This window comes from Podarcis vaucheri (assembly GCF_965113315.1).
Source record: "Podarcis vaucheri genome assembly, chromosome: 4".
NCBI lineage: Eukaryota > Metazoa > Chordata > Lepidosauria > Squamata > Lacertidae > Podarcis > Podarcis vaucheri.
In genome coordinates, this window is record NC_138762.1 from 31,223,667 (window position 1) to 31,241,963 (window position 18,297).

At 43.0% G+C, this 18,297-nt stretch overlaps 1 protein-coding gene and 1 long non-coding RNA gene across 3 annotated transcripts; one reads left to right on the forward strand and one right to left on the reverse strand.

Annotated features, from left to right (window-relative positions):
* Positions 1–257: 257 nt before the first annotated feature.
* Positions 258–4,920, reverse strand: LOC309531146. Its single transcript, XR_014219108.1, has 3 exons — positions 3,880–4,920; positions 1,407–1,507; positions 258–1,156 (listed from the first exon to the last, which is right to left on the reverse strand). It is a non-coding gene; the product is annotated as an uncharacterized lncRNA (long non-coding RNA).
* Positions 4,921–7,095: 2,175 nt separating this feature from the next.
* RFXAP (regulatory factor X associated protein) lies at positions 7,096–18,295 on the forward strand. 2 transcript variants are annotated; one of them, XR_014219475.1, is made up of 4 exons: positions 7,096–7,845; positions 10,264–10,371; positions 10,745–16,421; positions 16,608–18,295. XR_014219475.1 is itself a non-coding variant. In XM_082221612.1 (3 exons), exons 1-3 carry the CDS (start codon positions 7,315–7,317, stop codon positions 10,853–10,855), a joined length of 750 nt encoding a protein of 249 aa, XP_082077738.1. In that variant the 5' UTR covers positions 7,096–7,314; the 3' UTR covers positions 10,856–18,295. The 2 variants fall into 2 exon arrangements, 1 of the variants encoding a protein (XP_082077738.1); XM_082221612.1 differs by having other exon boundaries at positions 10,745–18,295.
* Positions 18,296–18,297: the final 2 nt, after the last annotated feature.

The following is an 18,297-nucleotide window of genomic DNA, read 5'->3' on the forward strand; positions in this document are numbered from 1 at the left end:
CAGTATCTGCTTCCATGCAGTTATTCCATCCACTCTCCCCCACCACTGAAAAGAAAAGCGTATTATCGCATTATTTTGTTGAAATACCAAATTTATATTTAGAGCCAGAATGAGCAGATGGAAGCAATTTTAACTAACAATTGTACATCTTTGATGTGTGCTACAACAAATCCCGCAAACGCTACCAATTAGTTTCTTCCTCTCTGCTTCCCTCCCACCCCACCCTGATCTAATTGTGTAATTTATGATGTTCTAAAGGGCAGGTGTCCTAGTTGGGACTGAGCCATCCAATTCTCTAGCAATGCTGATCTGTAAATGTGGGAGGTGGAACAATTGGGGCACAGTTCACAGCTGATCATTAGTTCAAGTTTCTAAAGGGCAGTTTCCAAACCAGACCCATCTATATAAGGAAACTGAGCTGCTTGTGTTAGATCTTGGGAGGCTTATATTTTTAAAGTTCGAACTATAAGAGCCGGGTAGGATTGTTTTTTGACTGCAGCTCAGTGGTAAAGCCTACGCTTTCCTTGTGGTATGACCCAAGTTCGGTCTCTAGTTCAATCAGGGATAGAGAACCTGCGGCTTTCCAGATGTTGGACTCTCAACATCTGCAGGGCCACAGCTTCCCCATCCCTGAGTTAAGAGAAATAGGTGACTGGTGATGTGAAGGAACTTCTGCCTGGGATGCTACAGAACTGCTGCCAATCAGGATTGACAATCGTTGAAGGTATTCCACTGGTGCAATGCAAGTTGCTGCCAAGCTCGGAGAGTCCTCCCCTCACTTCAGTAACTTCACAGATAAGAATTAACAAGCAGTTGATAGATTTACAGTCCTTTTTATTACAGCTTCATGTTGCAAGCACAAATACACAGCTCTCCGCAAGGAGGGCAGTTGCCTACTCTAAACCCTCCTTCCGACTTCCTTCTGCAGCAAGATGGGCGCCAGTGGGAAGTTCCTCCCTCCCTATGCCTCCTTTGTTCTCTGATATGTTCAGACCTCTGAGTCCATGGTGAGGAAGGGGGTCCCCCACACTCTTGATTGACGTCTCTCCTAGCTGTCCTCTCCCTTCTGGTTCCCTTGTCACTATCTCGTAGCTGGGTAACTCCTTTCTAAGCTCTTCACCTTCTGTGTCTGGCTCTCTCTCTGCTTCTGAAAACACTGGAGGGGGCAGGAAGTTGCTATATTAAGAACATAAGAAGAACCACCAAGTGGACCAGGCCAATGCCCCATCTGGTCCAGCATCCTGCCCTCACAGCTGCCCAACAGATGCCCATGGGAAGCCTGTAAACATAACCTGAGCATAACAGCAGTGTGGCCACTGCGATTCCCAGAAACTGGGATTCAGATGCCAACTGTGTCCAGCAGTGGAGGCAGAACATTATGTTAGAATTCTATCTGATAAAACTACCTGTAATTATTGAGACAGGGTCCTCTCTGTGGCAGTTCCCCGCCTGTGGAATGCCCTCCATGATGGGCATGGAGTTTGCGTCTTGTCTCTCTCATTACTGCCTTTCAGGAGAAATTTCAAAACATTCCAGTGTGGTGTAGTGGTTAAGAGCGGTAGTCTTGTAATCTGGTGAACCGGGTTCGCTTCCCCGCTTCTCCACATGCAGCTGCTGGGTGACCTTGGGCTAGTCACACTTCTCTGAAGTCTCTCAGCCCCACTCACCTCACAGAGTGTTTGTTGTGGGGGAGGAAGGGAAAGGAGAATGTTAGCCACTTTGAGACTCCTTTGGGTAGTGATAAAGTGGGATATCAAATCCAAACTCTCTTCTTCCTGCTTACTCAGGTATTTGATGGCTGAAAGATAACTGGCAACATTGGAATTACCAACTGTGAGGCTATGTGGCTGCTTTTAAAAGTTTTCAAATGTTCTAAATATTTTGAAACGCTTTTAGATGGGGTTTAAAAAATTATTTTTAATATGTTTTTAGCTCAGTGGGATGAGCATGAGATTCTTAAACTCAGGGTCATGGTATTCAAGCCCCATGTTGGGCAAAAAGATCCCTGCATTGCAGGGGGTTGGACTAGATGACCCTCGTAGACCCATTCTAACGCTACAATTATATGATTTTGTTTTAACTTCATGGTGTGCTTGCTATCCTGAGGTCTGTTGGGATAGAAATTGTAAGTAATAATAACATCCTCAAGATGCTTCACATACCTTATTGCAGAAATCCTTACAACAGTGCTGTAAGATAAGCCATGTGAAGCAGTGGCGTAGCGTGGGGGGTGCAGGGGGGGCCGGCCGCACCGGGCGCAACATCTGTGGGTTAGGGTTAGGGGGCGCAAATCCACGGGTTAGGGGGCGCAAATTACTTGCCTTGCCCCGGGTGCTGACAACCCACGCTACGCCACTGATGTGAAGTGATCTTATACTGAGTTAGATCATAGGTCTGCATAGCTCATAATGGCCTACTGCTTTTGGAAGCAGCTTTGTAGGGTGTCAGGGATGTGTTTCTCCCAGTCATGCTGCACAATATTTTAATTATTGGTGATGCTCAACACTTAATAAACCTGGGATTTCTGTTTGCAAAACAGGTATTCAACCACTGCACAATGGCAGAGTGATTTAGGCACACTCATATTTCTCTTTTCCAAGAATTGTAACTGCATGGTACACAATGTGCGGTTGTTGTGGTTGCAGGAAACAAAAGAAATATGTATTCCATCAAACTACTTCAAAGAAAAGCTTCAGTGCATGACGTTGTGCCAGTCGAGTGTTATGCTAAGTTGCCTTCTGACATTTTAAAGGCCATTATTTGAAGGCCCTTTCTTAATTTAATGAATCAGAAGGATATCTAGTTCTCTACAGTTCTCAGCTGGAAAAGACTCCTTAAAGAGCTTTAATTACCTGGCACAAAAGCTAAGACACAATCTGGGACCACTTGCTGGCTTCTATTGTTAGTTTCTGGTTTGGAAGAATCCTCCCTTCAGCAGTAACAGTTTCTTGTTTGGAATAAAATTCTTTCATGAGACAGCTAAGTGGTGGTTTCATTAGAAAGATCAAGCATGATGTCACTAACATTCATGAAGGTCTTTCAAATACTAAAATTATTCTGATTGTTGTTTTCCATACGGATCTGAATAAAACATGGCACAACCAGGATAGATTATGATCACTGGGTGAAAATAAAAATCCAGAATGGCAAATGATACTGTTTTGATATGTAATCAGGTGGCATAGTTGTGTTTTACACATATTGCAGTGATTTTTTAAGCAGGAAGAGCAAATGCAATTCAGCTGTCTGGGGTAACAGCACAGTGGGAGCACTTGGGAGCCAAATGCAGTAGCAGAAATTAGATTCCTTCTGCAAGATACTGAGGTTTTAGATTTGATATGCTTAGCAGTCATGAAATAAGAGGCGAGGTCCTGGTTAACTGGTGAACCTCAGTAACTGGTTAAATATCAGAAAGCAGGACTATACGGACTGCTCTCTCAATGAAATGATGTGGAAGGTAGAATTCCCTGAGAATTGGGACTGGAAAGCTGTGGGAAAATATTGTTAAAACAGAATAACTATAGAATTGTAGATTTGGAAGTGAGCTTGAAGGTCATCCAGGTTAACCCTCTGTAATGCAAGAATCACAGCTAAAGAATCCCTGGCAGATGGGCATCCAACTTCTGCTTTAAAACCACCAATGAAGGAGTCCACCACCTTCTGAGATCATCTGTTCCACGGCTGAACAGCTGTCAGAAAGTTATTCCTGCATACAGAAGCAGGTAGAACAATTCTTCCTGAAGTGGGACCATCATGACTTCTGCAAGAGTACTGTAAGTCCTGTCTCACTAATCTATTAGAATTGTTTGAGAGTGTCAACAAGCATAGAAATGATCTGATTGACAACAGCGCATTTTCAAAAAGCTTTTGACAACATACCTCTCCAAAGATTCCTGAGTAAGCATAGCAGGCATGAAAGAAGAGGCGAGGTCCTTGTGTGGATCAGGAACTGGCTAAGTAACAGGAAGCAGAGAGTAGGAATAAGTGGACTGTTTTCCAGATGGAGAGATGTAGAAAGCAGAACCAAGGATCAGTATTGGAACCTACCTGTGTTTTTTAACTAGTTCATAAACTGTCTAGACTTAATAACAATGATGAAAGATTTTTTTAAAAAAAATGAAAGATGTTCCAGTAGCACCTTAAAGACCAACTAAGTATAAGCTTTCTAGGTATGAGCTTTCGTACACACTTCTTCAGATACTCTAGACTTAGTGAGCAGTGAAGGAACCATGTTTGCTGATGAGATGAAGTTGTTCAGGGTCTTTAAAACAAAAAAGGACCTCTCCGAACTGAGTGAATGGGCAGTAAAGTGGCAAATGCAATTCAACATAAACAAGCATAAAGTGATGAACATTAGTGCAAAAGATTGCAATTTGACATATGCTACCCAAGGTGATGGGTAGCCCTGCTCATCTGTCAAAATGGCCCATATTGGCTGGGAGGAGGGAGGGATACAACCCACTATTCAGATCGAATTTCCTACCCCAGCATAATCAGCTTCATGTGATAACTTCACATAATAAAGCAAAAAGTTGTATTTGACTCTGCATATATCTTGCTTGTAAGCTAAACAAAGGTTTGTATTAGATTTATAGCTCTTGTTTACCTCTAGAAGCAGTAGAATTAAAAGCCTTTCAAAATCCTTTGTAAAATGTAATTTTAACAGCCCAATCCTGTGCAAAGTTAGGCACCGATAAGTGAGTTTATTAGGTGTGCCTTGACTCTGCAATGGATTGTGATGTAGAACTGTTCTAAATGCTACTCACATTGTATATGATCACATCTTCACATATCTTTCAAAGAAGCGTTTTAAAATCCCACATTGTCATCTTTGGTGGGGTTTTTTTTTTAGCATTTTATAATACTGTAGTACAACAATTGTAAGGTAATTTGCATTTAGATGGTTTTTTCTGTAAGGTTAGCATGCCATTAGATGCACACATTTCTTTTAAAGCTACATCTGATAGAACACCCACCCACTCACCCTCAATTCCTTTGTGTATTTTAAATATATATATAACAAGATAAAAAGCACAATAGTTCATTTACAGATAAATTTTAAATAATAAATTATGGCTAGGGAATTTGCCACTTATGAATTTGCTCTATACTCAGACAGGCAAATTGGCTCCTCTTGCTGGGTATTGTCAGTCTACATTGACTTGCAGTTTCTCTCCCTGATCTCAAGTAGAGATCTTTAAATAGAGATGCTAAGAGTGAACCTAAGTTATTCTATCCACAAAGCTCTACTATTGTGCTAAGACAGGCATCCCCAAACTCAGCCCTCCAGATGTTTTGGGACTACAATTCCCATCATCCCTGACCACTGGTCCTGTTAGCTAGGGATGGTGGGAGTTGTAGTCCCAAAACATCTGGAGGGCCGAGTTTGGAGATGCCTGTGCTAAGACCTCTCTCTACTTGACTAGCTCATATGATAAAATAAGTTTGTTTGTTTCTTAAAACTGTGGCCAGATTTCAGTAGAATAACTTTCAGTACCAGGAAAGCTTTATCCCAGCTTTGGCAGTTACGTCAACTGCACCCCTATCTGGAGAGGGCTGACCTTGCCACAGTGGCCGATGCTCTCATTATGTGCAGACTACACCACTGCAACACAGTCTCTTTGGGGTTGCCTTGAAAGAAGATATAGAAAGGTTAGCTGGTTCACAATACGGTTCACAATATAAATCCTGTTGGATTTCTGTATCAGCTGCACTACTTACCAGTGCCTTTCTAGGCCCAACTGGTTTTGACCCTTAAAACTGGGGTGGAGAACCTCTCGCCCACTTTAAGTTGCATAAGCCGTAAAGCAAATCATGAGCTCTCTAAATAAAATAATGCATCTAGTGTTTGCTGTTAGACAAGATGACACGTGATCGTTTCCAAGTTGTGTGCTGACTGAGGTGTGATCCACTCAATTTTATATTCATTGTTTGATAAAGCTGTCATATAATAGAATTATGCAACTATATCTCTATACACTCACACACATATAGCATGCCTATTGTCTTCTGTGGTATGATGCAACAAGATACATATTCTGCCCAGGAATGAACCCACAGTTTAGGAAACATTATGACACCAACCTGCTGCTCTATATTGTTACAAAGATGAGCGCTGCACATCATAGTTGCCTTTGACAACCATCCAGGGGTCCTCTACCCTTTACAAAGGCTGGATGCCACCCCAATCTCTGCTGTGTCTCAATCTGTGCCAAGATTTCAGGAGGTTTCAGAACTTCTTATACTTTTTTCAGACGTTTTGTGCATTCTCAACTGCAGTCAACTTGGACAGACCCCTCTAGTCCCATTTTCACTTTTTCTTCTCATGATGGGTAAACTTTGCATCTGTTTAAGAAACCATATGTTCTGAGAGTACCGGAAGACTGCTCCCTGCCTTGCAGGCCTTTTCCCACCAGGCTTGGGAGGGCAAGTCCGGACCCTGACTGACTCCAGCTACAAAAGCTAAAGCTGCTGAACAGGCTCTTGGGCTGGGGCGTTGTTTGGGTTGTGTTTTCTTTAGGTTGTTGTTTTTTGTGCAGCTCTTGCTGTTGTTGCAATTAATGTTTAGTATCTTTATTCTGGATTTTACCATTTATGTGGAAATTGTTCAGTTTGGTCATGTACTTTCATGTTTTGTTTATGACTTCTTTTGTTATATTTGCAGTTACGTATTTTTTATGTTGTAAGCCGCCTTGAGAACAGTTTGAACTATGGAAAGACCAAAAACAAATAAAATGATTGATTGATTAGAACTGTTACATTGTAACCGGGAAGTAAAACACACTAAAGTTGGTGGAACTTACTTCCGAATAAGCGATTATCCCCGACCCGCTATTAGAATCTGCCCAGACCACTCGCCCATCGAACAGGCTGCCAACACGACGGCGCATGCGCGCAACGAATCCTCCCGCTACTCCAATATCATAACGGAGATCACTTAACCCTAGCGGCCTTTTTTGAACATGCGCGACTTCGGGCTTGCAACGCGCACGCGCAACCGGGGTTAGGATGGAGGGGAAAGCCCCGCCGCCGCCTCTGCGCTTGCGCGCGTAAGTGAGCTTCCGGGGAAAAGGAGGCGGTGAGGTCGCGTGCGCGCCGCCTTCGCCGCGCGTGCGTAGTAGCCGGCCATCTGTCAGCGCCCGGCCCGTGGCGCCCGTTTGCCGTTGCTGTGGCAGCCGAGGGGCCCTGCGGGAGGCCCTGGCTGCGAGGCCTGCCGGAGGGACGGAGCCTTCCGGGAACACGAGCGGCAGCTCGGCCGCTTTCTCCTCGTCGTCGCCTTCCCCCTCCCCGCCGCAGCCGCTCACGCTGCTGGTGATGCAGCCCCGCGGCGGGGACGGGGAGGCGGTGGGCGCCCTGCTGCAGCCCCAGGTGGTGCGGCAGCAGCAGCCGCCGTCGCGGGGGGCCTCGGAGGCGCCCTCGGGCCTCATGGTCTTCTACGAGCTGGGCCCGGCGGCGGGGGGCGACGCCGACGGCGAGGGGGGCGGAGGCGACAGCGCCGGCAGCCCCGGCGGAGGCCTGGAGGATCTGGACGACGACGAGGAGGGCGGCGCCCAGTCGGGAGGAGGAGGAGGCGGCGGCTGCAAGAGCTGCACCTACAAAGGCTGCAGCGAGACCACCACGCAAGTGGCCAAGCAGCGCAAGCCCTGGATGTGCAAGAGGCACCGCAACAAGATGTACAAGGACAAGTACAAGCGCAAGAAGAGCGACCAGGCCTCCTTGGGGGGCGCTGGAAGTGGCGGAGCAGGAGGAGGCGCCCCTTGCTCCGCCACAGCCGCCGCCGCCGCCGCCGCCGCCGCCTCTCAGGCTGGAGCTGGGATCTCTCCCGGAGGCAGCGCGAGAATTGAGGTGAGGAGAGGGGCACGGGGAAACCGCTGAAAAGAGCTTATTTCTGGAGTTGGGATGCTGGGAACCAGAAAATCGCAGAGTAAGAAGGCACCCCCAAAGGTCCTCTAGTCCAACCCCCCTCAAGGCAGGACTCCAAGTATCCATCCTACCCCCTCTTAAAAGCCTCCATGGAAGGAGAGACTGTTCCGCTCTCCAACAACCCTTCACTGTCAGAAAGTTTCTCCTGATGGTTAGGCAGAATCTCCTTTCCTGTAACTTGAAGTCGTTGGTTTGAGTGCTCCAGAGCAAGGACAAAACAAGCTCGTTCCATCTTCCTCGTCCCACATACAGGCAGGCTGTTTTCTGTCCTGAGGTGTGTAAAGCATGAAAATGAGTTCTTTCCCTTTTTGCACAGCAGTGTAGCTGTAGTGCCATCACTGGCCCTTGAACATGGGCACCCATCTCAGAGATGGGAACCTGTGGCCTTCTAGATGTGGCAGGACCGTGGCTAGAATGATCATTCCTGACCCCAACTGGCTGGCTGGCTGGCTGCCTGTGATGGCAGGGAAAGGCCATGAGCTCCTGGGGGACCACAGGTTCCTCATCCCTGTTCTAAGACTAGGTATATTTTGAGGTGCTGAAATAACTTCAGAATGCTGTTTTTGTGGTTGCATTTTGTGTGTGTGTGTGTGTACCATCTCTGTGACAACATTGCTGCACTGGTGCAATGCCCACAGGTTATGCAGATAGTTTTGTATGTTTATTTGTTTAAACATTTATGCGTCACTTAATACCATATGTCAGAGTAGCTTAAAAAAAACATACTGCATATTTAAAACATAAATTAAAACATCAGAGTACATCACTCAGGGGGTGTTGTTGTTAGTGTTGTCGTTATATATTTTGTGTTTTTATACTACAAACTGCCCTGTGATCTTTGGATGTAGGGCAGTATAGAAGTTTAATTAACAACAACAACAACAACATTATTAATGGTGCAAAGTCCCCCTGAAATAAAACGGTTGCTAACTTGGACCCTGAAATTTAGCAGGGGCAGTGCCTGCCTGATTTCTAATGGGAATGAGTTCCATCGTTTTGGGCCTATTATTACACTGAAAACATGACTCCTCATTGACAAGTGTCCTGATTTTTTAGTTTTTCGGAGTCCAACCTACACATTACAGCCAGCTTGGAACTGGTGTGAAACCAATCTGTCATGCCTTCCATGAAACAAAGTGGGGAATTTTTAAAGGCTGCTATGACATTTTTGTCACAGATCTCTGTTAGAGCTTTTTACCTTTGTCACAGAATTCATTATTTGGCAGCCATCTTGATTAAAAACAAATTTTAGCTGATTTAAATGTATAATGCATGGGTCAACAAAAATTTTCATCAGCCCTTGTGGAGAGCTGGACTATATTTTGAAAAATATAAATACCCTGACAAGCTGGTCGCATAGCTGCCTCTGGACCTGGAGGAGGTACACACTCTGCACGTGCTCAGGAGCGTGTCTTGGTTCTGCCCACTCACCGGCGTTGTTGACCAGCAGCCACTCCATCAGCCCATCCCCGTGGAGCTCCCAGGTAGCGTGCACCACGGGCTGTGGCCCATCATCCGAGGCCATGCACGCAGAGCACCAAGCAGGCAGCACACAGCTCGCCATCCAGCTGCTCCAGCGCAGCCGCCGAGCGCGCCACCACCAGCAGTGCCAGGCACGGGGCAAGCAGGCGCACCAAGCTCTGGCTGAAGCCCTGCGATGTGCCCATCACAATGCCCATGGCGTGGCCCAGACCCACTGGCCGCCCGCCAGCCTCTCTGGGTTTACCTCAGCACATGGGCAGCGAGGCTTCGGATTGGCTACAGGAACTTCCTGCAGCCAATCCAAAGCCACGCCAGCACTGCCGCCTGCCCAGAGCTGTCTGCAGCTTTGGATTGGCTGCAGGAGCTTTGCAGCCATCTGGAGCTGCGCCAGCGTCACCGCCCACCCAGAAGCCATGCCAGCATCACGGAAGTCAGTCCCCGTGCGGCGAGGTGTCCACAGTGCATGGGGACTGACCAAGCAGGCAGCAGGGTCCACGGGCTGGATTTACGAGCCTGGGGGTCGCATCCAGCCCCCGGACAGTAGTTTGCCAACTCCTGGTATAATGTAAATCTGTCTTTAGTTACTCTTGCCAAGAAACATTATTAATCATCTGCTTTATGATAATTGTGTGTCAGTGTCATAATAATAGCTGAGAGTTGTATCCAATTGCCACTCAGTTGTTTTCATCAATAGGATAGGGAGGGAAGCAATTTTTAGTTATTTCCACTTCCCCAGTAGTCAGCACTAAATTGCACTGTGTTCATAATTTTTCAGGAAAAGTCTTGTATTGAAACTTCCCATTAGTGCTTTCTAGTGAGAATAAGTACATTTCCCCCCTCTGTTTTTTGTGTGGTCAGGATTGCACTGAAAGTTCAGTTTCCATGTCAAAGCAAAGAACAGGAAACATTGGTGATCGGCCAGCAAAACCTACACTTTTGGAACAAGTGTTGAACCACAAAAGACTGGTAAGTGCTTCTGGCCTTTGAAATAGAAAGTGTCCAGAGGATTCCTGCATCATGATGATGATATTTAAAAAGTCAGTTCATATGTTGAACATAAGTGATCATGTTTTCTCTTGGCACATCCTCTGTACCACTTTTTTTAGGCCCTACATGCAGAACTTAAATCCAGCTCATGAGAATGCTGAATGCATCAAATGAAGAGCAGAGGGCCTTATCTTTTGGTGCCTGGTTAGGTGTGTTGCATGCTCACCACCTCTATTTTGGGAGGTGGGAGGTGTATTTTGGCGCTAAGAAATCCTTGCATACCTTGTACTCGGTGTGTGGAAGGGGAAGATTGCAGACATTGTCTAATTTGGTGTCTTTTGTCTCTTTTTAGTCACTTCTGAGAAGTCCAGAAGTTGTACATTTTCTCCAGAAACGACAGCAGCTACTAAGTCAACAAGCATTGGAGCAAAGGCAGCAGCAGTTTCCGGGAGCACCAGTGTGAGGATAGGAATGTAGTTCAAATACCCTCAGCTCAGTTTCGTGTTGGAATGGTGGATGAAGGAAAGAAGTGGACTAACAGAGGCCTACAAGCTGCTCTAGCTGTTTTATGCTGTGGTTTTATTTTCTATTGGACAAGTAAGAAAACCTATTTGGTTCCCCCCCCCCCAGAATTTATTTATTTGTAATTGTTTTTGTTAGCTTTGATACATCTTCTCTCCGTCCACTGAAGCTTTCTGTTAATATTTTGGAAGCCAAGTTTTAGTGTTCTGGGAGAGAGAAATTAATAGATCAAATAAAAACCAATTTAATTATTTTAATGTTTTACTATGTGAAAATTTTTTATATCTTGCATAAAGTTATTCTTCGATGACAGTCATTGAAAAAGCAATACTTACTTTCTATGGAAGTTTTAAATTGTAAACTTTGAGCCAATCTAGTAGCCTCTGTTGCTCAGGGATGTTGGAGAGGGGAATGCTGGGCTTACAGCTTTGTGAGGGAAGTTCAGCAAGATTTGGCCCACCATTCTAACACTGGTGTGACATTTGACACTGGCCAATCTAGTCGATCAGTTTCTATATTGCATTATAAAATAATGTATACTCGGTTGGTATTAATTTCATGAGCATTTTTGTAAACATGATTTAAGTATTAGTGTGAGTATTGCAGTATATTACTGACATGATTCATAAAGAGGCATCCATTTGAGCTTATTTATATTAATTTTATATTTTTAATGACTTGTTTACTAAAGAACACAAATTGTTCATACAAGGATACATTAAGGTATCAGTTTTGTATCTTTGTAATTTTCAGGCTATTTTTGAACGTGTTCAAGGATTTTTTGAAACTTTTTGAAAAATGTCCTTTAAGTTAACTTTTGTACATCAGATTTTTGAAGCATTTAAAAACTGTACATATTGTATATAATTGGTGTCCTGTTCTTTCATAGCAATTTCCTGACTAGTTATTGATAAGCTGAAGTAAATGTGTATGTTTTCTAGGCTACTATTTTTAGAGAAAGAACTCTAAGCTGTGTTGAGTGATTTAAAAGATGTGTCGCTTGTCTGTTCTTTCATTTGCAAATTAAATGTTTTCACCTTGACTTGCAGTTTTCAATTCTGCATGAAGGAAATTAACTGTTGTTTACAGTAACCTTCCTTGTCAGATTTATTATATCATGGGGCACATAATTGAGTCTAGTGCAGTAAAATAGGAATGAAATATTCCAGCATTTTGCTAAGAGTGCTAATCTTAGCTCATCAAAAGTGGCATTATCTACCTTGCAGTTGTATCGTACAGATGTTTTGGGACTACAACTCCCATCATCCCTAGCTAACAGGACCAGTGGTCAGGGATGATGGGAATTGTAGTCCCAAAACACCTGGAGGGCCGAGCTTGCCTATGCCTGATATAACCCATTGTACTGAGTGAGGATTTCTGTCCACATGCCCCTTGCAATCTCCTACAGTTAGTGCAAGGTGTCGTAACAGAAGCTACTTTGGAGCTAACAAAGCAAAGAAGCTTTAGGAAAGACAACATTTATTAGGAGAATATCTTAGATCAGATGTGCACGTAAAAAGGGTCCTTGGTCTGGAAGCAGTCAAATAGATGGAAATATATACCTCAGAGTTCAGTTGAAAATTGTAATACAGATGTGAGAGGATCATTATGCAATTATCATATTTGAAGTGGTGCTAGGTATACCGAGTTGACAAGATTAAAATAAACCTTTCTTTTGAACATACAATTGAATACTTCTTACCTATAGTGTACAGTGATGTGCCCTGCCCTAGAGAAGTATATGCATTCCAAACATGCAATAGTTCATTTGTACAGACACACCTCTGTTAACTGCAAAGATGGAAGCAAATGTCCTATACATAAGAAATTGATGGGCAAACCCTTGTGTGCATGGAAGCTATGGATACATTCAGTGCCTGCTAAAAACATTCTTGTTTAGACAAGCCCACCCAGATGCTTAGACAGTTGAGGTGATTGTGTTTTTGTGTGTTAACTTTTGTATGATTTGTAGGATTGTATTTTTTCTTGATTTTCTTGTCTTTTTTTGTAAGCTGCTTTGAGGTTTCTTACAAATGGTGTTTAAATTGGGGGGGGGGGGGATAACCAGTGCTAAAAATCATGCTGGAAGAGGCAATGGCTGTCAATGTAGCTGATCTATATGGATATAGAAGCAATGTAAATCTCACTACAAATTAGGTTTGTACGGATTTGTTTCCAATAATATGACTACTGCCAACCATCATTTTGGTAGTATGGAGAGCAAACTGGACAGGTTGGTTTTTTTCCTGAATTGGTGCCATGTGCAGCTATTTTTCATTCAAATTTCAGCCATAACGCAGTTCAAGTAGCTTTTGTTATATTAATTCTTTTGAGAAGTCTGAGTTGTTCCAGCTTCATGTGTTGTATTTTCTTTTTGACATATTCACCCTTAAGTGGCAGGTGCATATTTTTGGTTTGTATGTAGTAATGTTAATGGGAAATAAAAGAGCACATCACATTCAAGCTTGTAAAATGATTAGTAGGTATGAAAGTGAATTATGAATTCTAAAGCTATTTTGTTCATTTCTGCTGGGCACACCAGAATTGGGCTGTTTTTTATGTTTGTTGTTGAGTGCCACCTTATTGCCACTTCACTTGGAGCAGCTGTTTATCAGAATTTAAACAGATCATTTGAACTATCAAGAAACCTATTTACTCTTGCCATGTAAATTTGAAAATTAAGAGTTTGAATTTGTATACAAGCTTTGATGAGGCTCTTGAAGCACAGATATAGTAATGTCATTATAAGGACTTCATGCACAAATTTCATGAAAGAAATTTTATAGCACTACAAACAAGATAAGGATTAAACCGATCTTTCACTAGGGCCTTTGAGTGGAAAAGTGTACTTTGTGTTTGGTATAAGGAAGAAGTTACCTGTTACTTTGCCTACATGAATGTCATAAATTGTGTTCTATACTGTCCTAGAGCAAAATTACTTTATGTGCGGATTAAGCAAATTTGCGGATGGTGGTGTTAGTGTGTCAGCTCTGAAAGATGGAGAGGCCAGTTTGGCCTTAGCAACCCTCTGAACAACAGTGATAAGGTATAAGCAAATTGTCATTTCAGTTCTTTGTATTTTCTCTTTAATGGCACCCTTCTGCTTCTGTAGGTACATTTTATTTTTGTTGTTCTGAGTTGCTCCTACTCCAATTCTGCTGTTGACCCATTTATTGGTATGTTACTGCTTTTCAAACGGAATAAACTTCTGTCTAAAAATTTGTCAACTCTAGACATGAAAATAAAGCTGCTGCATTTATTTATAGAGTAACTTTATTAACAGTAAAGACAAAATTTTATCACTGGTACAGCAGGGCAATTCTAGCCAACAAAATTAAGTTGTTCATGACAGCATGTCAAATTTATTCACTGGCCAGCCTTTAAACAAGAAGCTATAGGAAACAAACATCTGCTTTTTTACTCAACTAGTCTAACTGCCCACAGTGACAGTAGAGCTTTTCAGTGCCCGTTTACAGATTTGAGTGGCTTTGAATTCTGGGATTAAACAATGTTTGACTAACACTGCAGTTGTGTAACACTCAACAGTAAGCCCTACTGAATTCCATAGGGCTTATCTCTAGGTAAGTGTAAAGGACTGTGTCTGGGCATAGCAGCTGCCATATCAGTTTCCCTGCCATTCTTCTGTGAGTAAGGCATTTTTTCTTCCTCCTTTCCATTTTAGTCAAAGTGAGGGTGTAGTGTCCCTCTGTTTGTTTGTTTGGGAAACAAAGGAGCTTTGGGCACATCTTTATGGCTGCCCCTAACATAACCTGTTTCCCCCTACTCTATTGGCAGAACGTTTTGTGTTGGTGGAACTTGGCATTGGTATATTAGGGGACTTCTTCCCACATTTCATTTTGCAGGGGTATCTCTGTTCCTGCTGGTGGAGCAGCACTTTCTCTGTTTCCCAAGGCCCCTAAGCCAGCTTTCAGAGGTTGGGATTACTCCCTTAAAACTCCTGAGGCAAAGTTACTAGCAGCACTATAGTCAACATTGTAGAGCTGTTTGCTGCAACCTGTCTGCAAGAACTAGAACATTTCTTGTAGCAGCTTTTAATCTGGCTGTTATAGCGATGGAGGACGCTGCAGAAAGAAACCAATCAGAGAGAACAATTTATATTGCATTGTTTTCCAGCTGCTATTTCACATTCAACTTGGCTATGACTATTGGGTGTCAAAAATGAAACCTTTGCAAAGCCACATGCATAGGTAGGCGAGTTTATGTCTGGGGTGTTAGTATGCTTTAATTTACCCAAAATGTGAATTGTGGTTTCTTCCTGCTTCTCTAGATTAAATATCAGACGTAGTAGTATGTACTCGGACTCATAATTATCATGTATACTTGAGTACATCTACTTAAACCTTCCGAAATAGTTACAAATGCATAGGTCATGTCCTGAATGAAGAGAAGTTCTCTGGCAATTATCTATCAGTATATATTTGTTTACTAATCGAAGGATACTGCGGCAGGAATGAAATTCTGCTACAAGGAAGATGGATTTGTTACAGATAGCTGTCATATGTAACTGATTAATTTATTTACACCTTATTTGTGATTGTTTTACTCTCAGTCGAGAGACAAAATCGGGGAAACAATGAAATGTTCTGCACGTTAAAAATATTCACAAATAACAGTCTAGATTCAAGTTATAGTAAGGGAAGCACCACCAAATCCACAAGACAGATTAATATCCAGCCTTTTGTTTTTAAACCAATACTCCACAGGGTAATGTCTGAAGGAGAAATAATGGTCTCTTTATATTTGGGTAGCTATTAACATTACAAACCACAGCTGCAGCTGTACCTCATAGAATAGAATCATAGAATTGGAATAGACCACAAGGGCCATCGAGTCCAACCCCCTACCAAGCAGGAAACACCATCAGAGCACTCCTGACATATGGTTGTCATTGGGCCCATTAAACACTGGCTGCTGTTATTAGTGCTCTCACCCTATGCACTTGCTATATTTTAGGGTCACTAATAGGCAGAGAATGCCTGACTGGGCGGAAGCTCACCTAGTCCCTATTTCCAGAAGAGTGACGTCCTTTCCAAAAGAGAATGTCCTTTCCCCCTCCTTTAATGCTATGGGCATAAGCTACAGAAGTGTCTCTGTTTTATTGTAGGCCTGATACCATGCTTAGCAAAGTTATTTTTCCCCCTTAGTATTTTGGACAACTTAAGTCAAAGTCTTCAAGGATGAGAGGGATATTTGTTCTTTGGCTTGTGTTTGTACAGTACCTCTTCAGGGGACTGAATTGACCAACAATTTAGTGCATCCAGTATTCTGGGTCACCTACTGGAGGCACCAGCCTTTTCTGGCTCCTCACCCAAATGCATAGCATATGGAAAATGTGATCTGCATAACCCTGAGATGCATTTTAAGTAAAAGGACACATTCTATTCATGTAAAAACACATTGATTCCTGGACAGTCTGCGGGCCGGATTTAGAGGGCGATTGGGCTGGATCTGGCCCCCGGGCCTTAGTTTGCCTACCCATGGTGAAAGTATTGATTACTTAGAGGGATGCTTCCTTTTTTTGAAGAAGAAGAGTTTGGATTTGATATCCCGCCTTATCACTACCCAAAGGAGTCCTAAGGCGGCTAACATTCTCCTTTCCCTTCCTCCCCCACAACAAACTCTCTGTGAGGTGAGTGGGGCTGAGAGACTTCAGAGACGTGTGACTACCCAAGGTCACCCAGCAGCTGGAGGGATGCTTTCTCTATTTAGATGCATGGCTGTTTACACACTCAGCCAGCCTAAGGAATCTCCCAGAAAAGTCAGGCACACACAGCATTTAATAAATTACAAAACAATAATTATACAAATACACATTATGAGCAACGTTTCTCAATTTCCTACATTCTCAAAGCAATTTTGCTTGCCATGTTAGATGTATGGGTTTAGTACTGAATAATTCAATATAGGATTTTAATGCCCATCTACCCAAACACTACTGTTATGCATATTTCACAATGTTTCAAATGAAGTCGATGAAAACTGTCAAATTGCATAAAATTACATATTCTTGAAAATTAGTGTTGCACAAGAAAAAAATAAAACCTCTATTCGGTAAGTTAGGAACATTTATGTAGTAACATTTTCTACATGTCCACTTGGAAGGGTCATGTAGTTAATTGGGATTGCCTTCCAGCTGTGTATAAAACTGCAGCCTTAATAAGCTTTTCTGATATTAATTACAACCTTGACTAAGTCAGGAAGCTTTATTAGACTGAGCTTACTACGCTTAGTACGTTCCATGCTTAAGACTGCAGTTTTATTTGTATATATCTGAGTAAGCACCACTGAATTTAGTGGGATTTAGTTCGGAGTATCCAAATATGGTATCCGACTGTAAAATTAACATAAACCAGAGGAAATAATCTATATAGTGTGATGATTGCAGTCCAATGTGCATCTTTTAATGTCTACATTTGTGACTTTGGGAGGAAGACTTAAGAAGCATCTCTTAAGGTTTTCACTATGAGCTTGTTCCCACAATTGACTTGGACGACTGGCTTAGGCAAAATGAAGTACTGTTTCCACAGATAGTTAACTTACAGCATTTGCTGCCACACCACGAGGGGATGGCTGTAGAAATGGCTTTTTAAAATGCTTTGGATAGGGTGATCAACAACTATTAGCCACGGGGCACTCAGCATAGGACTCTGAGCCAAAAGGCCAGAGCTCCACTCATCAAAATTAGCAGAAAGTGCAACACAAGGCTAGTTGACCACATTTTGAAGAGACCCTCTGGTAAGGCCACTTTAAGTAACATGCATTGCTAGCTTTTTTTAATAAAAAGCCCACTCAAGGAGACCATTCCCCAGAGTCCCAAACTGCCAACTGTACTGTTGAATGGAAGCAGTATGGTTAAAGGCAGTATGTCTCGGAACACCAACAAACGACAGAGGAAGACTGCCTTCATGTCCTTTGAGGACATCCTGGAAATATCTGCCGGATCATGGTTGGAAACAAGACTTTTGGCTCGATGCAACAGAACTCCTTGCAGTTAGTTGAAGAACCTGTCTTTACTCATGGTACATTAAAGGTCTGCCCATGAAAACTAACATATGTTCATTGTTCCATGCAACGTTTCAGATACAATTACCTCTTGGTTAAAAACTATGGTCTGGTAATCTCTGTCTAGGAATCCTTCATTTTAGGCAGTGGGATGAGATGTGTCTGATCACAGCAGTTCATTATGTGGGAGTGTTCCCCAAGGGCTGTGGCTCAGCACTTCACTTCTACAATGCACAGTGCCAGGTTTCAAACCTGGATGAGGGGCACATATTCTGAGCCAATGATCCTCTCGCTGTGAATCCCAGCTGTGTGTGGCTAGCTGTGATTACTGGTGGCTGCAGGTAAGCACTTTTCAAATAC

What these genes read in the sequence shown, in the direction of transcription:
- RFXAP (XM_082221612.1), top strand. Translation starts at nt 7,315, where the DNA reads ATGCAGCCCCGCGGCGGGGACGGGGAGGCGGTGGGCGCCCTGCTGCAG. An exon ending in GAGGCAGCGCGAGAATTGAG is followed by an intron (nt 7,846 to 10,263) that starts GTGAGGAGAGGG and finishes TTGTGTGGTCAG; the next exon opens with GATTGCACTGAAAGTTCAGT. An exon ending in TGTTGAACCACAAAAGACTG is followed by an intron (nt 10,372 to 10,744) that starts GTAAGTGCTTCT and finishes GTCTCTTTTTAG; the next exon opens with TCACTTCTGAGAAGTCCAGA.